The sequence below is a fragment of the Podarcis bocagei genome (assembly GCF_964188305.1).
Source record: "Podarcis bocagei genome assembly, chromosome: 2".
Taxonomy (NCBI): Eukaryota; Metazoa; Chordata; class Lepidosauria; order Squamata; family Lacertidae; genus Podarcis; species Podarcis bocagei.
Genome location: NC_138126.1, coordinates 100406071 through 100429945, shown reverse-complemented (window position 1 = coordinate 100429945; position 23875 = coordinate 100406071). Strand labels below are relative to the sequence as shown.

The 23875-nt window shown below is 41.7% G+C and overlaps 1 protein-coding gene across 11 annotated transcripts in view; it reads right to left on the bottom strand.

Annotated features, from left to right (window-relative positions):
* CACNA1G (calcium voltage-gated channel subunit alpha1 G) overlaps window positions 1-23875 on the bottom strand; it is a 330748-nt gene that overhangs the window by 65526 nt on the left and 241347 nt on the right. For all 11 annotated transcript variants that reach the window (XM_081184510.1, XM_081184519.1, XM_081184511.1 and 8 more), the window contains 7 exons: window positions 22503-22593; window positions 21591-21775; window positions 20952-21398; window positions 14066-14166; window positions 12136-12259; window positions 3699-3767; window positions 2396-2580 (listed from right to left, as the gene is read on the bottom strand). In XM_081184510.1, the coding sequence (XP_081040636.1) occupies window positions 2396-2580; window positions 3699-3767; window positions 12136-12259; window positions 14066-14166; window positions 20952-21398; window positions 21591-21775; window positions 22503-22593 (1202 nt within the window). The remainder of the gene's footprint in view (window positions 1-2395; window positions 2581-3698; window positions 3768-12135; window positions 12260-14065; window positions 14167-20951; window positions 21399-21590; window positions 21776-22502; window positions 22594-23875) is intronic.

Genomic DNA, 23875 nt, shown 5'->3' with positions numbered 1-23875 from the left:
TGCGGAAGCGCTTCCAGCAAAGAAGCTCCTTAACGGAAACGCGTCTCCTGGATTCACGGCGTGACAGTTTCCGGCGAGGCGTGGGTCTCCCCATGGGCGCCTCAGATACCTCCCCACTGTTCTCGCTGGAAGCGTCTCTGAGCCCTCCCTCCTGCTCGCATTCCCTCAGAGATCCACTCCTCCCCCTGCTGGTTCCTGCTTCAGCTGTTGAGTCTCTTTCTTCCTCCCTGAGCCCCTCCACCTGTTCCTCCGATGGCAGTTCCCTGACAGTTATACATGGGGCTAACTGTGGAAACAGTCTGGAAAGTCAGCTGTTCCAATATAGGGCAGTGAGAATATTAACTATCACATCAGGACTTTAACATTTGCAATGGCTTCAATATATTTCTGTGCCGAATTCAAGGTGCTAATATTATTCTTTAATCTCCTAAATGGCTTGGGGCCATGCTACTGGAAGGTTCACCTTTTTCTGCATATGCCTTAAGATCTTCATTAGAGGTTGTACTCTAGATGCCTCCACTAAATGAAATGTGTGGTTACTAAGGAGCGGGCCTTTTGCCTGATACCTACACTGTGGTCTTTCCAGCACCAGGTAAAGTTATTTTAATTTTGCAAAAAAAAATTTACTTTTTTTTAGTTATATGCATCTTAGGTATTTCACAATAATTATTCCGCCCCCCTAATGATTGGCTGTAGCTCAACAGTAGAGCATCTTCTTTGTATTTAGAATGTCCCATGCTCAATTCCCAGCATCTCTAGGTAGGGCTGGGTGAGGCCCCCTGCCTAAAACCCTGAAGAGCTTCTATCGGTCTGTGTAGACAACACTGAGCATGATGGACAAATAGATTCAGTAGGAAGTTCCCTATGATCTTGTATTGGCTGCACTGATATTGTTGTTAATACATAAAGGTAAAGGTAAAGGTAAAGGGACCCCTGACCATTAGGTCCAGTCGTGGCAGACTCTGGGGTTGTGGCGCTCATCTCGCTTTATTGGCCGAGGGAGCCGGTGTACAGCTTCCGGGTCATGTGGCCAGCATGACTAAGCCGCTTCTGGCGAACCAGAGCAGCGCATGGAAACACTGTTTACCTTCCCGCCGGAGCAATACCTATTTATCTACTTGCACTTTGACGTGCTTTTGAACTGCTAGGTTGGCAGGAGCAGGGACCGAGCAATGGGAGCTCCCCTCCGTCGCGGGGATTCGAACCGCTGACCTTCTGATTGGCAAGTCCTAGGCTCTCTAGTTTAACCCACAGTGCCCCCCGTGTCCCTGTTAATACATACCCTGATGTTATTTTCTTGTGTCTTTATTTAACCGATTCATAACTTTTATAAACTGTACAGAACACTTTGTGGAAGGGTAGCATTAAAAAAATAAATAAATCTAAATGAGTAGTTAATGCCACAGCACCTCAGAAAGTTATCTACAAACAACACTTGGAATTCCTTCTCTCTTCTTTTAAACGGCGTCTTTTCAGAGTGCTATAATGCAGGTTGTCAACAGACCTCAGTAAACAAGCACCTAATCATCCCTGGTCTCTCCAGGGAGAAGCATGCTAGTTGTAACAGCAGTCTTGATCACTCATCACTCATCTGTCCCCAAAAAACATTATTTCGGCAGAAGGAAAAACCCAAGACACCATATTACACTTTTGTTGAAGCAGCTGCACTGGCTGTTTGTATACCAGCAGGCAGGTTCATGGTGTTGTTACTTATTTACACTGCCTAAACATCTTGGGACCCAGCTATTTGAGAGACCACTTCTTCCTTTACAACCCTGCTTGGCTACTACATTTGATGGTAGAGGACCCTAAGAGCTCCTACTTTTAGCCTTGCATCCACCACAGTGTGGCATTCACTACCATCTGATCTAAGGCATTATCCAACAAACTACTCTTTCAGGTGTATGCTAAAGATTATTATTATTATTAACTGGAGACTTGTCTGAAATTATTTTGTTTACAGTAAAACTGTCACAATTATTTACAACGATCACAGGGCAGTTGACAACATAAGGAAAGGACTATCAATTAAACAAAAAAGCCCAGATATTTGGTCATGTGTATCCACTGTGAGACAGACAGTTTCTTTTCATACAAATTCAATTTATTATTTAGCATGAGCAACAGACTGCTTTTGCCAAAGGTCACTGAACATAGCATCCTGAAGCAGTGTGCTGTGCCTCTAGCATCTCTGCTGAGGCCTGTGGCGCTCTCTCAAGTACAGATTTCATCTGCAAACATTTAATGGTATGTTCCCCCAGTATAGGTGTCCTTCCACTCCTTATTTCTTCAAGAGCACCCTTATTTCTTTCCATGACACACTGGATTCATCATTTCCCGACACCTAGCCCAACAACATTTGACCATCCTACATAACCCTCTGTAGTTTCCTTACCTTAATGGTCTGAGAGTTCGCAGTAGCCTCAAGACTCTTAGCATTCCAAGGATTTTTGTGCCGCTATCGGAAACCATCGAAACCAGGATGTCAGCCACTGAGATGAGAACCAACACCCCATCCAGCACATTCCAACTACTTCTCAAGTATGCCTTCTCACCAAAGCACAAGCCTAACGCCACCACCTGTCAAGATGTCAAAATTGCAACAAAAGAAGACGACTTGAGTCAATATGTTGAATGCATTATTTACAGATATGAGACTGCAAATGCATTGGCTTCCCAGTTATAGAAACACAACTAAGCCAATCCTGCAAAGTGTTATAATGTAAGGTTCGTAAAAAATAACTATGCAGAAACATCCCAGATTGTGCCTTTAACAGCTGATGTATTTTTAATGCAGTTAAAACCTAATTGCGCAAAAGTGTCTGCAATAATGTATAGAAATTACATAAAAGAATGGCACACACGATTAATATTTTCTTACAGCTGACTGCAGATATAAATGGTTGGAAGCTGCTGACCATATGCTATCCTGAGCCACAAGGCTTTCAAACAGTTTTCAGGTGCTACAAGGTCACCACAACAACTAAAATGAATCATTTGAGAGGTTGCTAATTTCACACACGCTAGCTTCGTTGGAAGCATTTATTCCTACACACTGGTGGGAAAGGGTGACATCCCCACCAATTCCCAGCAAGTTAGAAAGTTTCAGCCGAGCATTTAAAACTCTGGCCTTTTCAGAGGCAAGCAGGTCTGAATGGTAAATCTCTTAAAAGAGCATATAGCAGATACAAACTGAGATGTCGAAAATGAGCCCTTGTGGAATGTGCTTGGTCTTCATTTAGGTTACATGGCAAGCTGCTGCACAGGGTCTCAGTTCTGTGGTTCATAAGGTCAACAGATGGGAGAACACACTCCACTAGCCAACCTCAGTTAACAGGGATGGGGAACTTGTGGCTCCCCATGTTGTTGGATTCCAATTCTCATCAGGCCAGGCAAGCATGGCCAAGGAAAAGGGATGGTGGAAACTGTAGTCCAGCACCATCTGGTTTCTATTCTTGCTCTATTAGCTGCTACAAACATGTAGCTTAATTGTTTAGAACTCAATGAGTGCATATGAGTTCCAAACACTCTCAGAGGTTTTGCATGTGCATGCTGGGATGTCCCAGTAGGGAAGCCCGTTTTCACAGGACATGTGAGTACTGGCATAGAGCTTATACTGATGAAATGAGTTCAGTAGGTAGGAAAGATGTGTTTCATGAGGGTTCAGGATGAGGCCAAAAGGCCAAAGGGTAATTTACCTTGATGGTCATTTCAGCCAGGAAGATTGCTGTGAAAATATAGTTGGAGAGTGTGAGGAAAATTCGTTCCTATTTAAAAAGAGAGAGAGAGAGATGCAATATTTTAATCTCATTTGCCAAGCTGTGCATATTTACATACCTGGGAGCTGCTAAATGGTTTCTTGCTTTCATGCCGAAATACCCACAATGTTTGCTATCAAAGAAGAAACAAGTCCAAATATGTACAGGATAACATTTAATTTCATGAACGCCCCTTTGCTTTTTCTTATGCACTTTTATCTGTGTTAGTACCATGGACAGCTGCTGGCTCTCTTATACATTGAGGTGGGATATGCACTGCAAATCATTTTCCCGCAGTACCATCTCACATCTTTCTCTATATTCCTAGAATGAGCAGTGACATCTTTTTACTTGTACTAAGAATTCCAGAATACATGGAAGTGCCTGATAGAAAGTGGAAGGCACCAGAAATAGTGTGTGTTGTGTGGGGCTGTTGTGCATTCCATGTAAAGTTCAGGACATATTAAATACATTGCTGAGAGTCTTGGTACCATCCTTGCTTTACAAACAAGCTGAGCACCAGCTTTCTGGAGGTAGGCATGCAAAGCAGTTCTTGTAAGGGGAGGAAAATCTAGATCCCACCCTCCTATCTGCCACATTACCACAGCTGTCCACCTCAGTTTCCTCTATGACTGCTGTTCGTGCAGAGCTGGGTTTCCTAATCCACATGTGTGAAGGGAATCTGAAAGATGTGTGAGTATCCTTTTTCTTTTGACCCGAGTCCTGTGAATTTTCTTCCTTTCTCTACATTTAAGGTGTAGTTCAGGAGAGTCAATGCAGTGAGAACAGAAACAGATTTTTGTGCTTTCATTAATATCTATATCTATCTATCTATCATCTATCTATCTATCTATCTATCTATCTATCTATCTATCTATCTATCTATCATCTAATCTATCTATCATCTATCTATCTATCATCTATCTATCTATCTATCTATCTATCTATCTATCTATCATCTCTGCTAATTTATGGGAAATTATAGTACAGTGGTATCTCGGGTTACATACGCTTCAGGTTACAGACTCCGATAACCCAGAAATAGTACCTCGGGTTAAGAACTTTGCTTCAGGATGAGAACAGAAATTGCACGGTGACAGCAGCGGGAGGTCCCATTAGCTAAAGTGGTGCTTCAGGTTAAGAACAGTTTCAGGATAAGAACGGACCTCCAGAACGAATTAAGTACTTAACCTGAGGTACCACTGTAATATGAAATGAAACAAATAAAAACAATGCAAGTTTCAAGCAGTATCAACCCAGGGTCCACACTTGCGTTACCTTTGAGCACATGAGGCCAACCTACTCATTTCCAGCAATGTACACAGCTGAACCTCAATTAGCAATGAACACAGAAACAAACCTCATCCTTTTTCTAATTCAGTCTTCCTCAAACCTGGTACCCTCCAGATGTTTTGGATTCTAACTCTCTCTTCCACGGTAGCCAGCATGGTAAGAGATGATGGGAGCTGAACTTCAAAACATTAGGAAGGCACCAGGTAGGGGAAGGCTGATATAGCTGCCTAAAGTTGTCTGTGACCTTCAGGGGAATTATATATATTCCTCTTGGTGGTCTCTACCTCCCCAGTGCGAAATGCTGAACCCTGAATATTTGGAAACAGGATAGTACCAAAAGCTATTACTTATGCAAAGTACACCTTAATGGCCATGTTGTTATTGGGAAACTCCACAGCAACCAAAATTTGTTAGCATTTAGCTGTTACATACCACTGCATTACAGTCCTTATCTAATTCATTTTTCATAAAAACCTCCAGTCATTTCCCCAAAGGGTACCTGTGGGAAATCCAAGCCTAACCTGACATCCCTATAGCTTAGCCAAAGTCCATAGGTTCCCCAGGGGTGGCTAAGGATCCTCTCTGGATCACATTTACAAATGATCACAGAAGTAGCCAGTGGAAAAGAGACTTTGCAATGATAATAATTAAAGACATCACACTTCAGACTAATCTCTTTGCAATCTCTGATTATGCTGAGGAAGAAGACGAGGCCTCTAAGATAAGAATGCTGTTCAAAACTCAAAACATGATAGATCGTGATGTGTGGAGAATGACTCGGGAATCAGTTAATAGCCACTTTTCCAGACTGGCCTCTGTAATTAATCAAATCTTGCAGGTTCCTGCTGTGACCACACAAGTTTCTTCACCAGGAAAACATTCCCTGCCTTCTTCAGAGTACTGCACAAAAGATGGGTCTCTACAAGGTCAGCAAGCATGCCATGCAGACGAGCTGCTGGAGGACTGGATAAGGTCCTGCTTTAAGGGCTGCAGATAAAATATTAATAGCAGTCAGAAAAGGTTTGGAATATTAGACTCCTTCGCGTGAAGCATGCAGCAATTTTAGAGTGTAATCTCTGCAGACCACAGAGAGAATTCTCAGAAAGGGATTGCACATTGTCTAGAGGCAGTGCTCCCTCCCTCCCCCACTGCGGTGACAGGCTGGCTGGATCTGGGACAGCAAGAGAACTGGCTTGAGGCGGTTAGAAAATCCACATCTCTGGAAGGCAAAGAATAATTGGTAGAGACGACTGAAGCTCAAGTAATATCTATTTTGGTTTCTAGGCAAGAAGTCTTTTCCATGGAGAAGTTAGTATATGAGCCCTGACTCCCTTTAGGGCTTTTTACACTGTCCTCCACTCCCAATACCAAGGTAGAGGACTACTGAAATCCTTTGTAAGCCCATGATTCATGGTCCAGCTCTCTTCTATCCTGTCTGAGTTGGTCACTTTTAATCCAAAATTTATTCAGTTTTCTCACACTTGAATTCAAAGACTATTCTTCTGCACATAAGAGCCATGCTGGTCTACACATAACACAAGAAGAGGCCCGTCTAGACTAGCATCCTGTTCTTACAGTGGCCATTAAAATGCCTACAGGAAGTCAGACCCTCAGTGAAACAGCGATCTCCCAACTTGTACTATCCAGCAGCACTGCTTTCAACAGTGGAGACCCAACATAGCCACCATGGCTAGTAGCCATGGAAAGCCTTATCCTCCATGAACTTGAGAACAAATTCTGAGCTGCTTCTCTGTTCCTCAGCTTCAGGGGCATGTCTTTCTCCACCCCACCCCGTTTCCCATTTAATCTTCCTGGTTGCTCTACTTGACACTTCTGATCAACACCACCCCAGCCCCACTTCAAAATCTTTTCCCATGCCCATCTTTTATCCTTACGTTTCCCGTGGCCCCCAGACCTAAGCCCTTGCTCAGGAGGGGAAGTCACACCCACTGAAATTCCCTCTTCTCCACAACCACTGAAGCTGCAGGAGCCACACACACCCCTGTCCTCTTTTGTACCTGGGCCACCTTATTCCCCCCCCCCTGAAATAAAATGCCAGTTAAAAGACCTCTGTTCAGTAGTGGATGGAGGGCTGGGGCAATGGCACCCACATGGCCTCCAGCTGCCCTCATAGCTTCTGCATACCAGGACAGAGATGGGGAGGGACAAAGTGGTTGTGAGGTTGGCACAGTGTGAATAATACGGTGGGAACACCAGATTGGTTCCACCAGTGCATCTGCACCATGCTGACCTCACCAATGCCTCATCCCTCCTCCTTTCAGTCCTGGTATATAGCAGTGATATGGGCGCCCGCCGCTGCCTGTTTGATATTAAGTGGTTTCTTCTGAATTCTGTGTGCTGGCAGGCACCATTTTGAAACCCTATGACTATTTACTCTTAAAACGGCTAATTCTTTCATAGGTCCTGCATGCAAAGAACAATTGCTAAATTCAACCAAACCAGATGTGAGTTTGTTTCCTAATAACCTCCCTGACAACATGCAATAGAGGGATTTTTATTTTTTTTTAAGAAAAGCATCTGAAAGTTAATAATGGCCCACAAGCTCAAAATAGCTCTCGCCCTATCCAAATCACTCATGTAAGAATTGTTTTATAAAGCAAGTTAATGGAGAACAGTGTCAATGATTGCTCGCTCATTAAAAGAGCGTTTTTACTTTAATATTTGGAAAGGGATTCATGTGAAGCCCCATTTGACAAAAGTTTGAAAACTCCCAGCCTTAATGAAGAGCACATTTTATTAACTAACTAACTAACACACATGTTCAGTTTCTGTGGGTGGGGGGAGGGGAAGTAAAAAGAAAGAAAAGAAAAAGCAGAAACTTAAATTTGTTTTCATGCCACAGTTCTTTGTGGGTCACGCAATCATTTAAAACAAAATTATGTGCTTTACCAGTTATGGAAATCTTAGTCGGTGTGAAGTGGCTAAGCTACAAAGGCACACATCTGGAGGTAGTTCCTTGAAATCTATGGGATGCAGATTTTGTGACCCAGAAAAGAGAGAACTTTAGCGGAACACAGGGTGGAATTGCTTCAAAATGCTGTAGTGCTCCTAATTAGGATTACAGCCGCTCTGTTCCATTCTATTCTCCCTTCCCACTGTCTGCCCACCCCACTCTGGTCAGCATTCTGTGCCCACTGCGCATGCTGCTGAGTCTTCAGAGTCTTCACTCCCTTTAAAGATTTTTGTACTACTGCAAGCTTTGGGTTTTCTCCTCACCAATCCTGCTGATAACTTCCCTCCTGTGTGTGAGCTGAGCAGTGCTGTTTTGGCTCCATAAGGAATGATGCTCACAGCCTTAACACTGGAATGTCTTGGGTCTGAAAGCTTGATCTCCAGGGTAGGACTAGTTTTTGATGCAGCTGCTTCTAATGACTAACTGCAACATGTTTTGAAATGACAGCCTTTGTGGTAGCTTCATCAACATGGGTTGTAGGGCTGGCCCTATCATTAGGCAGGGTGAGGCAACTGCCTAAGGTGGCAGCTGCCCTGGGGAAGCATTATCATCTTGTGACTTTCCTTCCTGAGCCTCGAGCCATTTTGTTCTGTTGCTACATGACCTGTTCTGGACCAGCTACTCTGCCATGCTACTCTCCAGTGTGGTAGTAGATGTTATCTGATAGACTGAAAGACAATTTTTGGGGAGCAAAACTGGGGAAGGGGGGGGAGATTTTGGAATCCAAAGGGGTATAATTATATGTTTTTATTGGATAAGCTGTTGGGTAACAATTATAAAAATTGGGAAACTCGTGAAAGGGAACTTGGGTCGACCTTAGAAAAAGGGGTAAATGTTATGTATTAAAATGAGGTTTAGAAGTTTAAATTCGATAAATTAAGATAATTTAAGTAAAATGTTAATAAGGGATAATTTGGGGATAAGAACTTGTTGAGTTAATTATTGGAATAGGGATGCAAGAAGGGGAGGTGGGGGAAGTCCGGGAAAGTGGTTAAGAAATTAAGATTTTAAAATTATATTTGTTATGTGTGTGTTGTGTGTTGTGTCTGTTTGTTGTTGCGTTTGACTAAAAAACTTTTTGAAAACCCTAATAAAAATTTTATTTTAAAAAAAGATGTTATCTGGTCACCAGTGTTAAAAGTAAGATTCAACAATCAATTTATCTGGCTTTCGGTTGTGGAATTGGGAGGAGCACCATCTTATCCTTTGCTCCAGGTAGCAAAATATCTGGCCCTGGTGGTATGAAAACCGAAAATTTATTTTAACCTCTTGCTTGTTTTGTGACACCAGTTGGACTCCTAAAAGACCTTCGCCCATGACAATATGTAAAACCTTTCATTTGTTCATCAGCCAAACATGCTGTTAAGTTGTATGGATGGCTTCAATTCCAAACCCAGAAATTTCAGTTGCCGGTACTTTGACTTTAAAGCATTTCAATAACTAAAACTGTCATTTCATATTCAAATTTAATAGAACTCCAGAGCATTCAAATGGGTGCATTTAATATAACTTGCCAAGTTTGAATTTACCGGTATATTCTGTTTTTAATTCAATATAGCCCAAATAGGATGTCTGAAACTGACACCAATTCCTTGATGGTTTGAATTTCAGTAATTTGAATGGATGTGACCATTTGAAAAATACTCTTTGCTTTCAGCTCTCATTTTAAGCTAAGGGAAGATGATTCTAGAGGGGTGCAGCCTGAATAGCATTTGACAATGTTACAGAAGCCCCCCAACGGTTGTGTGTTTTGTTTATCAGCCCCTCTTTTTGCCTCTCTGAAGCTGCAGATCCTAAGCATGCTCACCAGGATGCAATACCATTGAATTCAGTGGGGCGTATGTCCAAGCAAACATGCATAGGATCAGGTGGTAAGAAACTGAAATAAAATAATAGAACTGTCAGTTTAATGTGCTTTATCTGGTTAGAATCTGATTGGGAAAAAACCCAATTATGCAAATCTATCAAAACAAATGTTGCAGGGAACCAGAATGAAGATGTTTGTTCCTATCAAAACAAAGAGGAGAAAAAGAAGTGCAAAAAAGAGCTATTCCTTTCCTTCCTCTGTGCTGTGCCCCCAACAAATGCCAATGCAGAACAGATGGAAAGGACCAAAACTCAACATTACACCAAGAAAGCAAAAGCGTTTGAATGTTTATTGAAGAAGAAAACTGTGACAGATGCCATAGCTGTGTCAAGTATTAAAACAAGCTGATTCTGCCTTGGGAAATAGGATGCCAAAAAAGAAAAAAAGGGGGTGTTCTTACTTTGATGCCTTTGGCACATGGCTGTTGCTCTTGGATATTGCAGAGTGGAATAAAAGACAGCTTGACGGGGCAAAAGGAAGGAAAGCCCTTTGCACCCACTGCTGGGAAGGGGCATTTATTGCTCAAAGTAACAGCATGCACGTGAAGAACTAAAAAAAGAATAAGCCACAGCCAGTGATAAACTGATGAGACCTTGTCTTCTGTTATAAACTACAATGCTTAAACCCAAGAGCATAGCATGGCAGCAGGACAAGCAGCAGCAAATTCCACATAAATGCAAATCTGGAGGTCAGCTGTGCATCTGTAATGGCCAGATGTGCCAGGCAGCCGACGAACAGGATTTGCCAAGGTGGGAATTGAAGGCAGTTTTGCCTTAACACTGAAAGTAGAAGTTTGGTGCCGATGTTGCTTAGATACTAGCACTGCTTGTGTGCTTGCTTCTGTGACCCCATAACGCCTGCTCAAATATGTACATTTGTACGGTGAGGGGTGGAAACATATTATTAGGATGACACGATGTCTCTAGCTCCCTCTCGTCCTAAAAAAGCTTATCTTAGGAAGGCTGCCATGAATTTCTCAACACGTGGAGGAATTGCAGAAGTGAAGCAAAGTATGAGTGTTTGAAAACACTCATCCCTTTAGATGTGTGAAGCAGTCATATTAGAAGGGCAACAAAGAGTCTTGTGCATTGAAGACCGATACATTTTTATTACAGCAAATGATTCCGTGAACTAGAACCCACCTCATCAGATGCATGGAGTGTTATCTTTATTTTGATTCATTCAATAAATTTAAATTATGTCCTTTGTCATAAACAACGAAGTTATCAAATAACTATTCTGCATTTAATTAAGTCAATAATGAAATATTAATAAATATTTATTATGTAGCTACAAAAACTGCAAAACACAATGTGCTAGAACTAGTACAAAAATCTATCCTAAGCCAACAGCAAAAAGCAGTTCCGCCATTACAGTTGGGCAACACTGATCAACCACTGCCAAGTGCCCTGGTGAAGAGATAGGTCTTCATTTGGCATCAAATTCCATACAAAGTAGACACCAGATACATTTCTGATGGGAGGGAGTTTCATATAGGTTGGGTGCCACTACAGAAAAGGCCCTATCTTGAGTTGCTGTCTTATATACCAATATATATGGATGTCCAAAAAGGTCTCTCCTACAGATTTCACGGCAAAAGCATGTTCATAAAGGAAGAGGCACTCCTTTACATTAGGTATGTAATTATATATACACACTGCATAAAGGGGAAAATATGTAAATAACGAAGTTAAAGTTGGAGACATATGGCAATAGAATGCAGAAAGTACTTGCTGTGACAATTCAATCAGAGTGATGCATCCAATGAAGTGGGCTCTAGTCAGTGAAAGATTATGAAAAGGAAAAAAAAGGGCTTTATGGTGCCACAAGCCTCTTAAGGTTGCATAAAGCAAAATTCTGAAAGTGATGTTGAAAAAGAAAGTTTTCTCCTTGAGGAACTGTATTCATTCTTCCAGTGTTACTTTTTCATGATGTTACAAAAGCTACAGGGAAACTACAGTGGCCTTCAGGCTGTTCATGAAATAGGATCATCTCTAGATCACCAAAGAGAGAGGGTGTGCTGAGGTGATTGCCCACAGGTGCTTTGATCTCTTGGTAAAACTAGTACAAGACCCAGTATTTTTACTTAAATCACCTTTAACCAGCTGAGATTAGCCCCCTCCCAACACCATGGCTAAAGAGATTGAAGGCAAGAACAGACATTGCTAAGAATACAACATCAGCTTGATCTGATCAGCAAGGTGGTAACCATCAGGAAGCAATGAGGCTTGGCGACTACTCACAGCACTGTGTGGCTCAATTTTGGGACGTTCCATCGCAATGGTGATGCAGTTCAGAAAGATGATTACCAAGACGACATGATCAAACATCTTGTGAGTAATTATTTTATTGCATATCACACGGAATCTAGGAAAGGGAAGAGGAAAAGAAGACTTAGGAAATACCGGTAGTTGTCATCACAAGCCTTAAGCAGACTGCCATTTCTTTCTAAACCAAATGTCTGAAACAATCCCCTCTCCCCCAACCCCCACTCTTGGGAAACTGAATCCCCACTCTTACACATTTCTTTCATTAGAATGTAACTGCAGATATTTCAAATTGTTCAGGAACAGAGATTTGTTGGCATAATTCTTCTCTCAAACTTTTCCCAGCAAAGCTTATTTCAAGGCATCTCACTCTCAGAAAGATCTTCTGTTGGGAACATCACACTTTTTTTTAAAGTTGTTTGTTATACCTTATTATTATCCCAAAATTACATGCCTGAGAAAAAACTGCTAGTGTGCCACAAGGAATGTACCAATCAATCAGTCAATGAATCAATGAATAGTTCTTGTGAGTTCATAGAGGAGGCTGTCTGCTGTGGCTCTGTACAGTTCACCACTCTCACCTGGACTCCCTTCTACTTGGCCTCTGCTGGAGATGGCTAATCAGTTTGGCAGTGTTTCTGCATTGGGTGCAATAGGATTATTAATGAGCTCCTGATGTGTAGTGTGTGCTGCTGAATGACTTACTGCAGAAGAGGCTGTCCACCGTGTGCCTGAATGCACCACTGCTCTAGACATGCCTAGTCAAAGACATGGCCAGATTAACCAACCATGCAGAAATGTTTTTTTTTTTTTTGTGTGTGTTTCTTTTTGTGTGTGTGTTTTCTGAGGTCAGGAAGTGTAATTCTTACCCTTACACATTCAAAAAGCAAATCTTTCAGGTGTACAAGTGAAGATAGGGTAGCAACTGAGAGTATGAGAGGCCAATGGGCAAAGTAAAAATAAGGGGTGGTATTCAAACAATTATACTTACTGAAATCACATTAAAATCACTACTGCTACCAGTCCCAAAATGTATGGCTGATGCTACAGAGGTACTGTAGGGAGGAGACCTTGCATCTATCTAATGCAGAATTCCTTACTAGTTGACTTATAAAACAACAACACCATGAGGGTTTATTGAGTAGAAAGCAGAAAATAGTCACACTTAAGATGGACTTGTTAATAGCAACTGCAGCAAAAATTATAATTATTTTTGTTAAAGCAAATGTTTCGGTCTGCAAACACTAATCCCTGCATGTAATCACTTTAGTTTCTCTTGCTGTTGTTTCTGGGTATATGAATGAATGTTAAAGGAACACACTCTTGCCAGAATGACCTACTCTGGCAGGTAGGAGTTTTCCAGGGTCCCATCACTTGGTACCTGATCCTTTTAACTGGAGTTGCCAGAGATCAGGGCATCTTCCACATGTAAAACAAGTGCTCTACCTTTGAGCTAGAGGGCGGTATCCAACTAACTCATTATGCCAGTGCAAGGATTTCTGTTTATACAATAGAAGTTCCCTGTTAGTGCCACAAACACTGCCCAAATCTGCTCTGGAGGGTTTGAAGAAACCTCAGAATCTATTTTGTTGCACAAGCAGAAATCCTTGCACTGATGAAACAAGTATTAGTTGGATACCACCCACTGCCCCTCCACAATGTTGACGGCCAGCAGCTAATGCTACACAATGTAATAATTGATTTCAAGAGGTGCTGGGTGCTGGCAGCCATTGGACATTAGCACAAGTTCAAATCTTTCAGCTGGCAACATTTTTTTCCAGTTCCCCTTGCAACTGTTAAGTCTGCGGGAATTCTACAACTGCCATGCTCTGCAAATATTTATTTGAGCACAGAATCCTGGAGCCCTGCCTGCCACAGTGTTATCAATCACACTAAGTTGCCTTACTTAGACTGAGGAGCGAAGATGTAGATAGACCAGGAATCTCTTTCTTTGCACCAGGTGGGGAGGCGCGCCCTTATCCAAGCCTTCATACGGTCCTTTTTGCTCTTAAAGAGAAAGAGAGGGAGACAAAAATTGAAAACAAAATGAGACATCAATCAGCTCCTTCGAGTGGCTGCAGCAGCCATTCAAACTGTAATCTGTAACGAGGAAAACAGACAGGTGAAGAGCTCTTATGCTACTTTAATTCCCACCCTTGCCCATCAGCCCTGAAGATACCTTGCAGGCTGCAAGCTGGAGGCCGTCTCTGAATTGGACATCCTGGCCTTAAAACAAGGACTAAAACAATTAATCTGACTGCGCGGAGATGTCGCTCATGCTGTGTTGCTCAAGAATGGATTAATGGTATCTTACAGTACAGGCAGGCTCCTCCACTTACAGAAGCAGCGCAAAGAGATGGGTGTCTAGCGGGGCATAGATTGAGAGAAATTTATTGTAGAGATATGCACTGCTGTGCACAGTATCAGCTTAAAGACCACTCCAGCACGACAGCAGCACTTTAAAAGTAAGTCACTGGGTGGAAAATGCAGACATAGCAGCTAAGAAAGAATAAATATAATTGTCTCTCAATCTCAGATAGTATCAAAACTGTCAAGAAACAACTCGATAGGAAAAATAGAACACAGCAAACATAAAGGCGGCAAGAAGGAATCTCTGGGGAAAGATGGACAGGCATTTTCTTTAATATATGATATACTCCTCTGTGAGAGAAGAGTAACAAATAACAGAACCTACAAGAGTAGCTAGGTTTTACCTTTTCTCAGTGGATTGGTTTTCATGTTATATAAGGACAGATTCTACAGGTAAAATATAGGGGGAGATTCCCACACAGGAAGTGATGGGAACAATAATTCTGGTTACAACTTGATCTCGGAGTTTACAAGCAATGTTCTCATGGGCACTCATTGAGCAGAATGACCAAATGCACCGAGGAGAAAATGACTGAATGAAATAATCAAGCCAAACAAAACTCTAATTTGCTCATGCTATTATGTGGGTCAGGTCACAAAGATGCAAAGCCACAGTCTGCTAGGAAAGCAAATTAAGGCACACGAGATGAAACCAATCACGTCGTTCCCAAGGAGACAATTGCAAAGATACAAGATATGTCAAATAATTTGAGCGTGTGGATATTAGTCACAATCTGGAAAATCCCTCCCTGTTTCCGATCTGAAAAGTCTAATTGTGCATTGTTGTTTATTTGTCCATCCTTCCCCTGATATGCACGCAGTTGTATGAAATGAATTTGCATGTTAACAATGAAGTATTAAATGAATTTCCTGTCACTAGGAATTTATGACCTGCTCACATATTACGAATGCAGGAAGCTGCCTTACACTGAGTCAGACCACTGGTCCATACAGTTCAGCACCGTCTACACTGACTGGCAGCTGATCTCCAGGGTTTCTGTCAGGGGAGACAGATGATGACACCCAGCCCTACCTGGAGATGCCAGGGATTGAACCTTGAACCTTCTACATGCAAAACAGATGCCCTACCAATGGGCTTTGGTCCTTTCCATCTAATGTCAGATATGTGGTCTGATCAGATGATGTCTGTCCCACATGCATGGTGGGGAATGAGAAGCAGGGAGTAAACCTGCTCTACCCCTTAAGATAGCTCCAGTCCTCCTTCAAAAGCTGGATGACCAGACATATTACCTACATGTCCCTATTTCCAACTCAGTCATAACTAAAGCTTTCCAATTATTCTCTCATTTTGATTTTCAAGTCAAAAGTTGTGCTTTCCTGAATAGAGGGGGGGGGCAGAAATATAATGGACGGTGTAGAAATAAATTATTATTATTATTATTATTATTATTATTATTATTATTATTATTATTATTATTATTTCCTGATAAGGCTCTTAGTGTGTGAATTGTGAATGCTCACCTTTTATCAACCCGGTTCATTGCCATTAGTTCCCCTATTTGCTGCTGCTTTGGCACCACATTTTTCTACTAATTATACAGCAGCAACATTTTCCTGGATCATTAATATATAAATTCTAGACAATGGGGGTTCATACAGCAATGAGATGATGTCACACAGCATTTGACTAAGCCGGTCAAATTTGGTAGTATACTGACATCACCAAGGGCATAAACTATTAAATTCAGAGGGAGGACAATGCTTTCTGAATAGCTGAGCACTTTTGAAGCAATTGTAAAACACACACACACACACATACCATTTGACACTGGCAACAATGTCCATAAGCAGCAGCAAACTTTCCCCCCCACTTCAGCGCTATTCATAATTCCTTAGCTCCTTCTTAGCATTTCTTTAAAAAATAAGCAGAGGTGAGTTTCTTATATGGTCATTTGGACAGTAAAAACTAGATCGGTCAGTATAACTGAATGGAATAAGTGAAAAAAATCTATTCTGCATTGTCATGCGCACTGCTAGGATTCTCATTAGCCCCAGGTAATAGGTGGAAGAATGCCTATTGTAATGAAAATGCTCAGTGACAAATGAACTAAGGAAGGAGAAAACTACCTGTCAAGCAAGGTGAGAACAGTTCAGATAACAAGGACAAATTTATTCTTGATCCTTGCCTCTCTGTTCCACAGTTAAATCTATGTTTTGTTTAGAGAACATGTGAATCTCTTCTTTACTATAGTGAATCGCTCTACTCCCCACTCCTCTCCTCCCCTTCCCAATAGATTGATGGGCTACATCTACTATGTATCACCTGATTCCCAAATACCAGGGGGGAAAGGCCTTAATTAGGCAGGGTTATTTAAAGATGTTATGTCCACAAGTCCTAGCTAGGAGGCTTCCCTCGAGACATCTAGTAACAGCTATAGCTTGGTCCAGATAATTTTGTAATCTGGATGGGTTCCAAAAGCATCTGCTATTCAAAGCATCGCTTGGTATTTATCTTGAGGCTTTGTAGTTAAATCAGAATGTGTCAGCAGCCTAGAATGCCCCTTTATATCTCCCTTTTGTCCAATTTTAATGCCAGAGATATTTTGAGTTTGTGTAATTGTTTCAAGCAAGTCAGTCAAAGGGCTTTGAGAAAAAGTCTGTGTGTGTTGGGGGGGGGGGGGGAGAGAGATTATTTCACTTTCCATACCGCCTGCTCAGTAGGAGAGGGTAAACGACTCGACCAAATATTTGCTTATGCACGGTCTTCTTTTAGGGGCAAACTGAGACAAAGGAACTAAAAGAAAGGTAACAAAATAAAATTTGAAACGAGAGTGTTGAGCTGGCCTAGAAGAAGCTGGTCTACATCTAGATTTTGCTGGGCACCCCCCCCCCTCAAAAGAGTCCTTCTCCCCCATCCATAAGATTCTTTCTCTGCAGAGGCCAGAGATGGAGGCTTGCTTACAATCAGCTTGATTGCTTCTGAAGTTCACATTATGTTCAAAGAGATGGCTCAATTATGTTATTCTAATCACATCTACTTCAGAAGACACACCTGGTCGGTATGAATATAGATGTGGAAGAAAAGAACACTGTAACAAACACATCTGATAGTAAATATTATGAAGGGATTCTGTAATGTACAAATGCAAGCAGAGTCCCTGTGGATGCAGATGTGAATATATGTCTATCCAAGGACTACATTCCCTTTGATATCAACTGGTGTTTTACTTAGAAATGACGGTCGGGGTTTTAGAAAGGCGTCTCAGTGATTCCTTTAAGTAAGAGTATTGATAATCCCCTGATTGGGGGTGTCCAATGTTCTTAATGTATACTTAAGGCCAATGACACATAGGTTTCTGAAAAATGGGGAAAATGTATAAAAAGGAGGGAACAAGGAAAAGCTTACAGAAAAAAAGTGGCCGCTATTGTTTAACTTTCCAAGGTTAAGAACAAGTCCCAGAGCTTTGCAAAACCAATTGTTCAAAGACTTATGAAATTGGTTTTTTTAAAGCAGCAATTTTCTACAACCTTGAATGCAAGAACTTAATACCAAAACAACCACAGGTTTTAATGGGTCACAGAAGTAAAGCTGGAAGTGGGATCCCAATGAACATGTAATGTCTGCCGATGGAATGGGTCCAAGTTTCTAAGTTTACAAAGATGCAAAGAAAAACCTTCATATGGGCAAGTAACACAAGCTTTTTGTTTCACTCCAGTTGAGGTTTCCCTTGCAATGCAAATAATAGCTTCAGAGAGGTCATTTTTGTTTAGACTTAAGGCAGGAAAAGAAAAAAAGCTAGTTTCAGCTGCCAATAGTCCTGAAACTGCTCAAGCTTCCCCTCAGCTCCTTTTTACATACCATAAAATGTGCATGTTGAATGCATTTGCACAGTTAAAATCATGTCTAGTTTGGCCTGCAGTCACCTAAGACTTTCATTGACTTAATCACTATAGGATGGCAATGGCTCAGGGTTTTGGTAAACCATAGTTAATCGTTAAACCACAATTTCTGGCTTAGTGTTATGTCAAAATTAGGGATCATGGTTTGCTATTTACTTACTCATTCCGATTAATTTGGAGCAAAACAAACCACAATCCCTGGTTTGGACTCAACACTTAGCTTAGGATCCTGGTTTCTTTCTCCTGTATGCTAGCAAGGAGGAGCAAAGCAGGCAATATTTACTATGGTTTACTGTGACATGCAGATGAGGCCCAGTGTAATTTTTACCTGAAGGTCCAGCTTCCTCCTTATTCAGTGGTGAAAGCAAAGTAAACACACGGAGAAGCCATCCTGACTGCCATACATTTGATGGGCTGCTACTCAAACCAAGACTTTAAGCATAGTGACACCAGCATTTTAGAATATATTTCCTATTGAAATTAAACAGGCACCTACAATTCTCACATTTTGTCCTTTAATGAAAAGGTTATTCTTCTGTCAAGCATTTTTAGAGAAATGATTTTATTCATTCTAGGTCACTTGACACTGTACTTTGTAATTTTATGATGCTATAGTGGATTTTTATTGTTTTGTTCATTTGTTTAATTTGGTACACACCATGATACATGCTAATCTCACACCTGGTATATGCAAACTGAGATCCAACCTGCAATAACTAGACTCATTCATAGGTTTGTTGACACCCTGTGACCAAATCGTTTTTGCTTCAAATCATTGGTTCATACATAGCAGTTCTGCTTTTTGCATGTGTTCATTCCTGTTATAATTTCACCTTGCAAGATAGTCCCCCTCACTCATTCGCTGGTCCTATGTATGGGTGGATTATCTATTTACCACCCGACTCACATGCACACACAACAAACTCATCTATTTCCACATCCTTAAGGATGCTTATGAAAAGTTCATGTCACAATCAATTTATTAGTCTTAAAGGAGCCACAAAACTTGTTATTTTTACAGCTACGTACCAACGCACCTACTTCTCTAGAATTTGTTTCTAATAGTTGCAGATGTTCATGTCATGTTTTTCACCTGTACTGCAGAGAAGAGATGGTCCCATGAGTCCTTGTATGCCCCTCCAGGAGCCAAGGCTATACAAGGAACAATGTCTGCAGGTTTTGATTTGATTAGTCACATTCTGCATCTTCTGGGTGCCCAGAGGCCTTGTTCCTTCCTAATGGATGTTCTGTGCAATCTCTCTAACTGCACTTGATGGAGTTGAAGGAGATGCCTGTCAGCTTGCAGTTTACTTCTTTGGAATCAGCTGTATGTATGTGTTGTTCTGTGTGCTCAGGAGCTGCACCTGAATTTACATAAGTCTGGCTGTATGCCCCTGTTCTAACTGTGGGTATTCATTGGCAAGCAGAGATGCAGGGATAACTTAGCCTCATCAGTCTATCCAGCTCCAAACTGCAGCTGATTTTTCTCCTGTTTTACCCCCACCCGTTCCTTTTAACTAACGTTTTCTAAATGGCCTCCATGGCCTAGGAAAGAGCAACATTCATTAGAGTACTGCCTCTTTATAATTTGAGGCTAATAGGACAATTTCTCTCCTTAGGAATCTCTAAAGGGAATATATAGAAGCAGAAATCATCCACTTGAAACCGAGCACAGGATATAGCTCTGTCTTTGAAAAAAAGGGAAATTTCTCTCTCTCTATCTCTCTCTCTCTGTCGGCTAACTATGCACACTGAATAGCTGAAGATAATCCACTTGCTAATGCTGGGCTTACCAGTCTGGGCTGGCTACCCATGAAGACCCACAGAAAATTCTGAATGACTTCTGAAAATTCTGAAGGAGTCTAAAGCAAGGGAACGGAAGGGCATGCAGGGCAAAATGATAAGATTTAGCTTCCTTCCCTTCCTCCCTCTGTGATTTCATGCTTCACAATACACAGACATTGGGGTTGTGCTGGATAAAAACCACAACATGACAAACTCACACAGCAACCTGGTATGCCATAGCATTTCCCCTCACTCCACCACCTTCAATCCAGCCTCTACTTGGAGTGGAGGTGGATTTCTATAGGTCACTCCAGGGGCTTCCTACTGGGATTGAGGGGGGGGAGCCACTGCTGTCAACAGGAGCTTACCTCCCATAAGGTAATTGCCTTATGGGGGGATTTTTAAGGGGACCACATTGGATGAAGTGTTAAATAAGCCTCCCCTCACTGCATGCCACAGTCCCAGTGAAAATTATGCCTTTCACAGAAAGCGTTGTGTGCTATTCACTTAACATAATATGTAATCAGGGCCTCGGATCCTGTGCACATCTTACATTGGGCTGCTATGGCTTCCCTTGATTAAACACTTTCCGTTCCAGTGACTGAAGGAGACATGGCCCCCAATGGATTCCTTACTTGACAAACATGGATTCCAGTGATGTTTTGTGCTCATTAAAAAACAACACACCCAAAAATTAAACAAAGAAAAAGCAGAACTTTCCCCTCTCTTCTAAACCCTTTGAAGCAAAGGGTCTAGCCGTGCTGGCTCTCACTTACCAAGTTGCCTTCATCATCCATATCGTCACATTCAGGAAGCGGATCTTCCAAATGAAGCTGCTGTATCAGAACTCTGGAGGCTGTTTTACCATTGCAATCTTGGTGCTCTGATGCGGAGGTGTGGCTACTGTGTATGCTGCTGGTCCGGTATAGAGAAGGCACCTGAAGGGTATCTTGGAAGTCAAAAGAGCCTTTGGTTTCCAGTGACTCAATGCGGTGAGGTATAGTGCCATTAATGCTCCCAGTCCGACTGGACTGCTCTTCATCAGAGCTTTCCCCTTCCTCTGAACTCTGCTTCCCATCCCCGGACAAAAGTGACTTGCGCTCTCCACTTTGGTTGCGACGTTTCAAGCTGGGAGCCCGCCCTATGCTGTTCCAGCTTGACCTGCGGCTGTTCCAGCTACCTCCGGCACTCCAAGGACTGTGTGGGGAACTCCGGGCGCTCACCTGGGGCAAAGCAGTGAAGAACAGGTAAGAAAACCAAGCCAGGTGCTAAACAATAACCATCTGGGGCCTGCACTCAATTAGCAAGGCCTCAAGCCATCAAACATCGCAGTAGGTGCTCTGGTATGTCACACCCTTGGAAACAACCGCTAAGACAAGAAACAAACAGCGTGACAAGAAAGACAACTCACGTACCGGAGATTTGAGATCATATGTATTAGGATCCATGGAGATGCTACTAGCTCTTCGGGAATCATAGCCTTGAGCCGCTTCCCCATAGATGGCACTTTTTGGCATGGGCATTGGTGTAGCGGCGGTGTGGATGATGAGCGGAGGTGTTAAGCTCTTCTTTAGCTCTGGGTGGTCACAAAGAGCCATCACTGAGAAAAACAAAGGTCATTTAGGTCATACCCTAAGGGTGGAGGCACGTGAATGCATGTGTCAAGGTCTTGATGCCAACTTGATGCCATGTGCTTCTGATCTAAAGGGGTTTCTCCTCATCATCTCTCCCACCCTTGTATAATATGAGTTTCACGTTTTTCTGTTTGTATACTTCTTGTACTCTACTCTCTTTCATTTACCTTTGATCACTCTTCCTGAATGCACATGAATTACAAGTAGCAGTGCTCTGCTTCTTCCATTCCCATTGAGAGATACCAACAAGGCCAGTCTCCCTTTTCTGGTGGATAGTCTTTAACGGCACCCTTAAAGGTAAGCAGCTTGGGCAGGGGAAGGAGCAACATAATGTACAGTAGGCTTCTCCAACCTGATGTCATGATGAGGTTGGACTACAATACCCATCGATCCCAGCTGATATACAGCAGTATCAAGTCTTCTTCCCTACACCCCCCCCCACCATGAGAAGGGAAAGAGACCGGCCCATTAAGCTAATGGTCTGTAAGTCATGTATGAAATTTTTAAGGCCACCAAACAGGACTTTCCTTTCTGAATTCTTTTGATTACAATCATTCAATTATGTTCTCTTTGGAATCAAAATCACATTAGTTCAAAGTAACTATTCTGGAGTTAGAAGTTCAAGAAAAACAACACCCGCTATTCATACTAAAATGAAAAACAGTTCTCCTTGAAGGAGCAGCAGCTACTTACAGGCTGGATTTGAAAAGTTCTTAAGCCCACAGTCTTCTTCCAGACTACGGGGGAAAAGCTCCCCTTCAGAATCAGATTTAGTAGCATCACCCTAGATCAAAACAAAGTGCTTTAGCAATCAGGATGAAAAGCAAAAATTAACTCAGGATTCCCCTTCTGAATAAAAGGGTCCTTTCACCCAACAAGATATCCACTGTTCCACTGAAATTGTTACCACAATGGGACATCACCTTCCACAAAATGATGCATGCATATATTGATAGCACATCAATTCACTATGCAGTAATCCTTCAGGAAGGGCAGAGAGGCTACATTTGATTCAAAAGCAGCTAAAGACTTGAATGGGGCAGGAACAAACTGTTTAACCTCCATCAGTTGGAATCTCAGACCGAAACACAGCTAAAAGCTCTACTGGCCAAGTAAAATTAGACTCTATTCTTAACTTACTTTCCTGGCTATTCAGACGAATTCCTCATACACCTACATTCACAGGAAGTCAAAATGCTTCTTGCTGAAATTGATTTTTTAAATAAGATGTTTGCAAATTGCATTGAGACATATACACGGAAGGCAATTCACTAATTATTATCATTATTGATAATATACAAAATAATCAAGATTTTAACCAGGAATCTGAAAAGGTATCTTGGTGATTACAGTGGGTAAGGGAATATGGGTGACGATACTGGAAAATGGGAATATATAGAAGAAAGTCCAACTAATCTGATTGCTGGATGCAGCTTTTTCAAAAATAGTTAACAATACAAAAATCTGCAGTCAAAACCTTTTTGGGGAGGACACTTTCTATTGTTAGCTATCCTTTGGGAGGAAGGGTAGAATACAAGTTCAATAATAAAGATAGACTTTTACAAAATTTAGACTGGTACAATCTATTGATTAGTAGTGTGAATTCATTTATTTGAATGGCTTGAAGTAAATATATATATATCCTATCTGGTTGCCAATGAAGAGCAGTGACATGGGTTTACATGACTGAAATGGTAAGATCTGGATACTTGGTTATAGGCAATGGGGTTCTACCCCATGGGCAAGTCCTGTCTAACAAATTAGAAGCTTGAAGCTGACAAAAAGCTTGTCCCTATTAGAGGGTGGCCCAGAGCTTCTTCCAATTCCATGTTAAATAATTCACTTGCTCATTAGCCTCTGCCATTTGCTTCACTGTTAGGTTTCTAAGATCAGACATCATTAACAAAGGGCCCTCAATACCTTCCCCATCAGTCCTCTGATCCAATTCACTGGCACATGTGGTGGTAGATGGGAGAGTGTTATAACCCAAAAATATAAGCTAGGAATAGCATATACAATAACTATTCCAGTCTGATTTCCTGAAGAAATCATAATTCCAGAGAAAA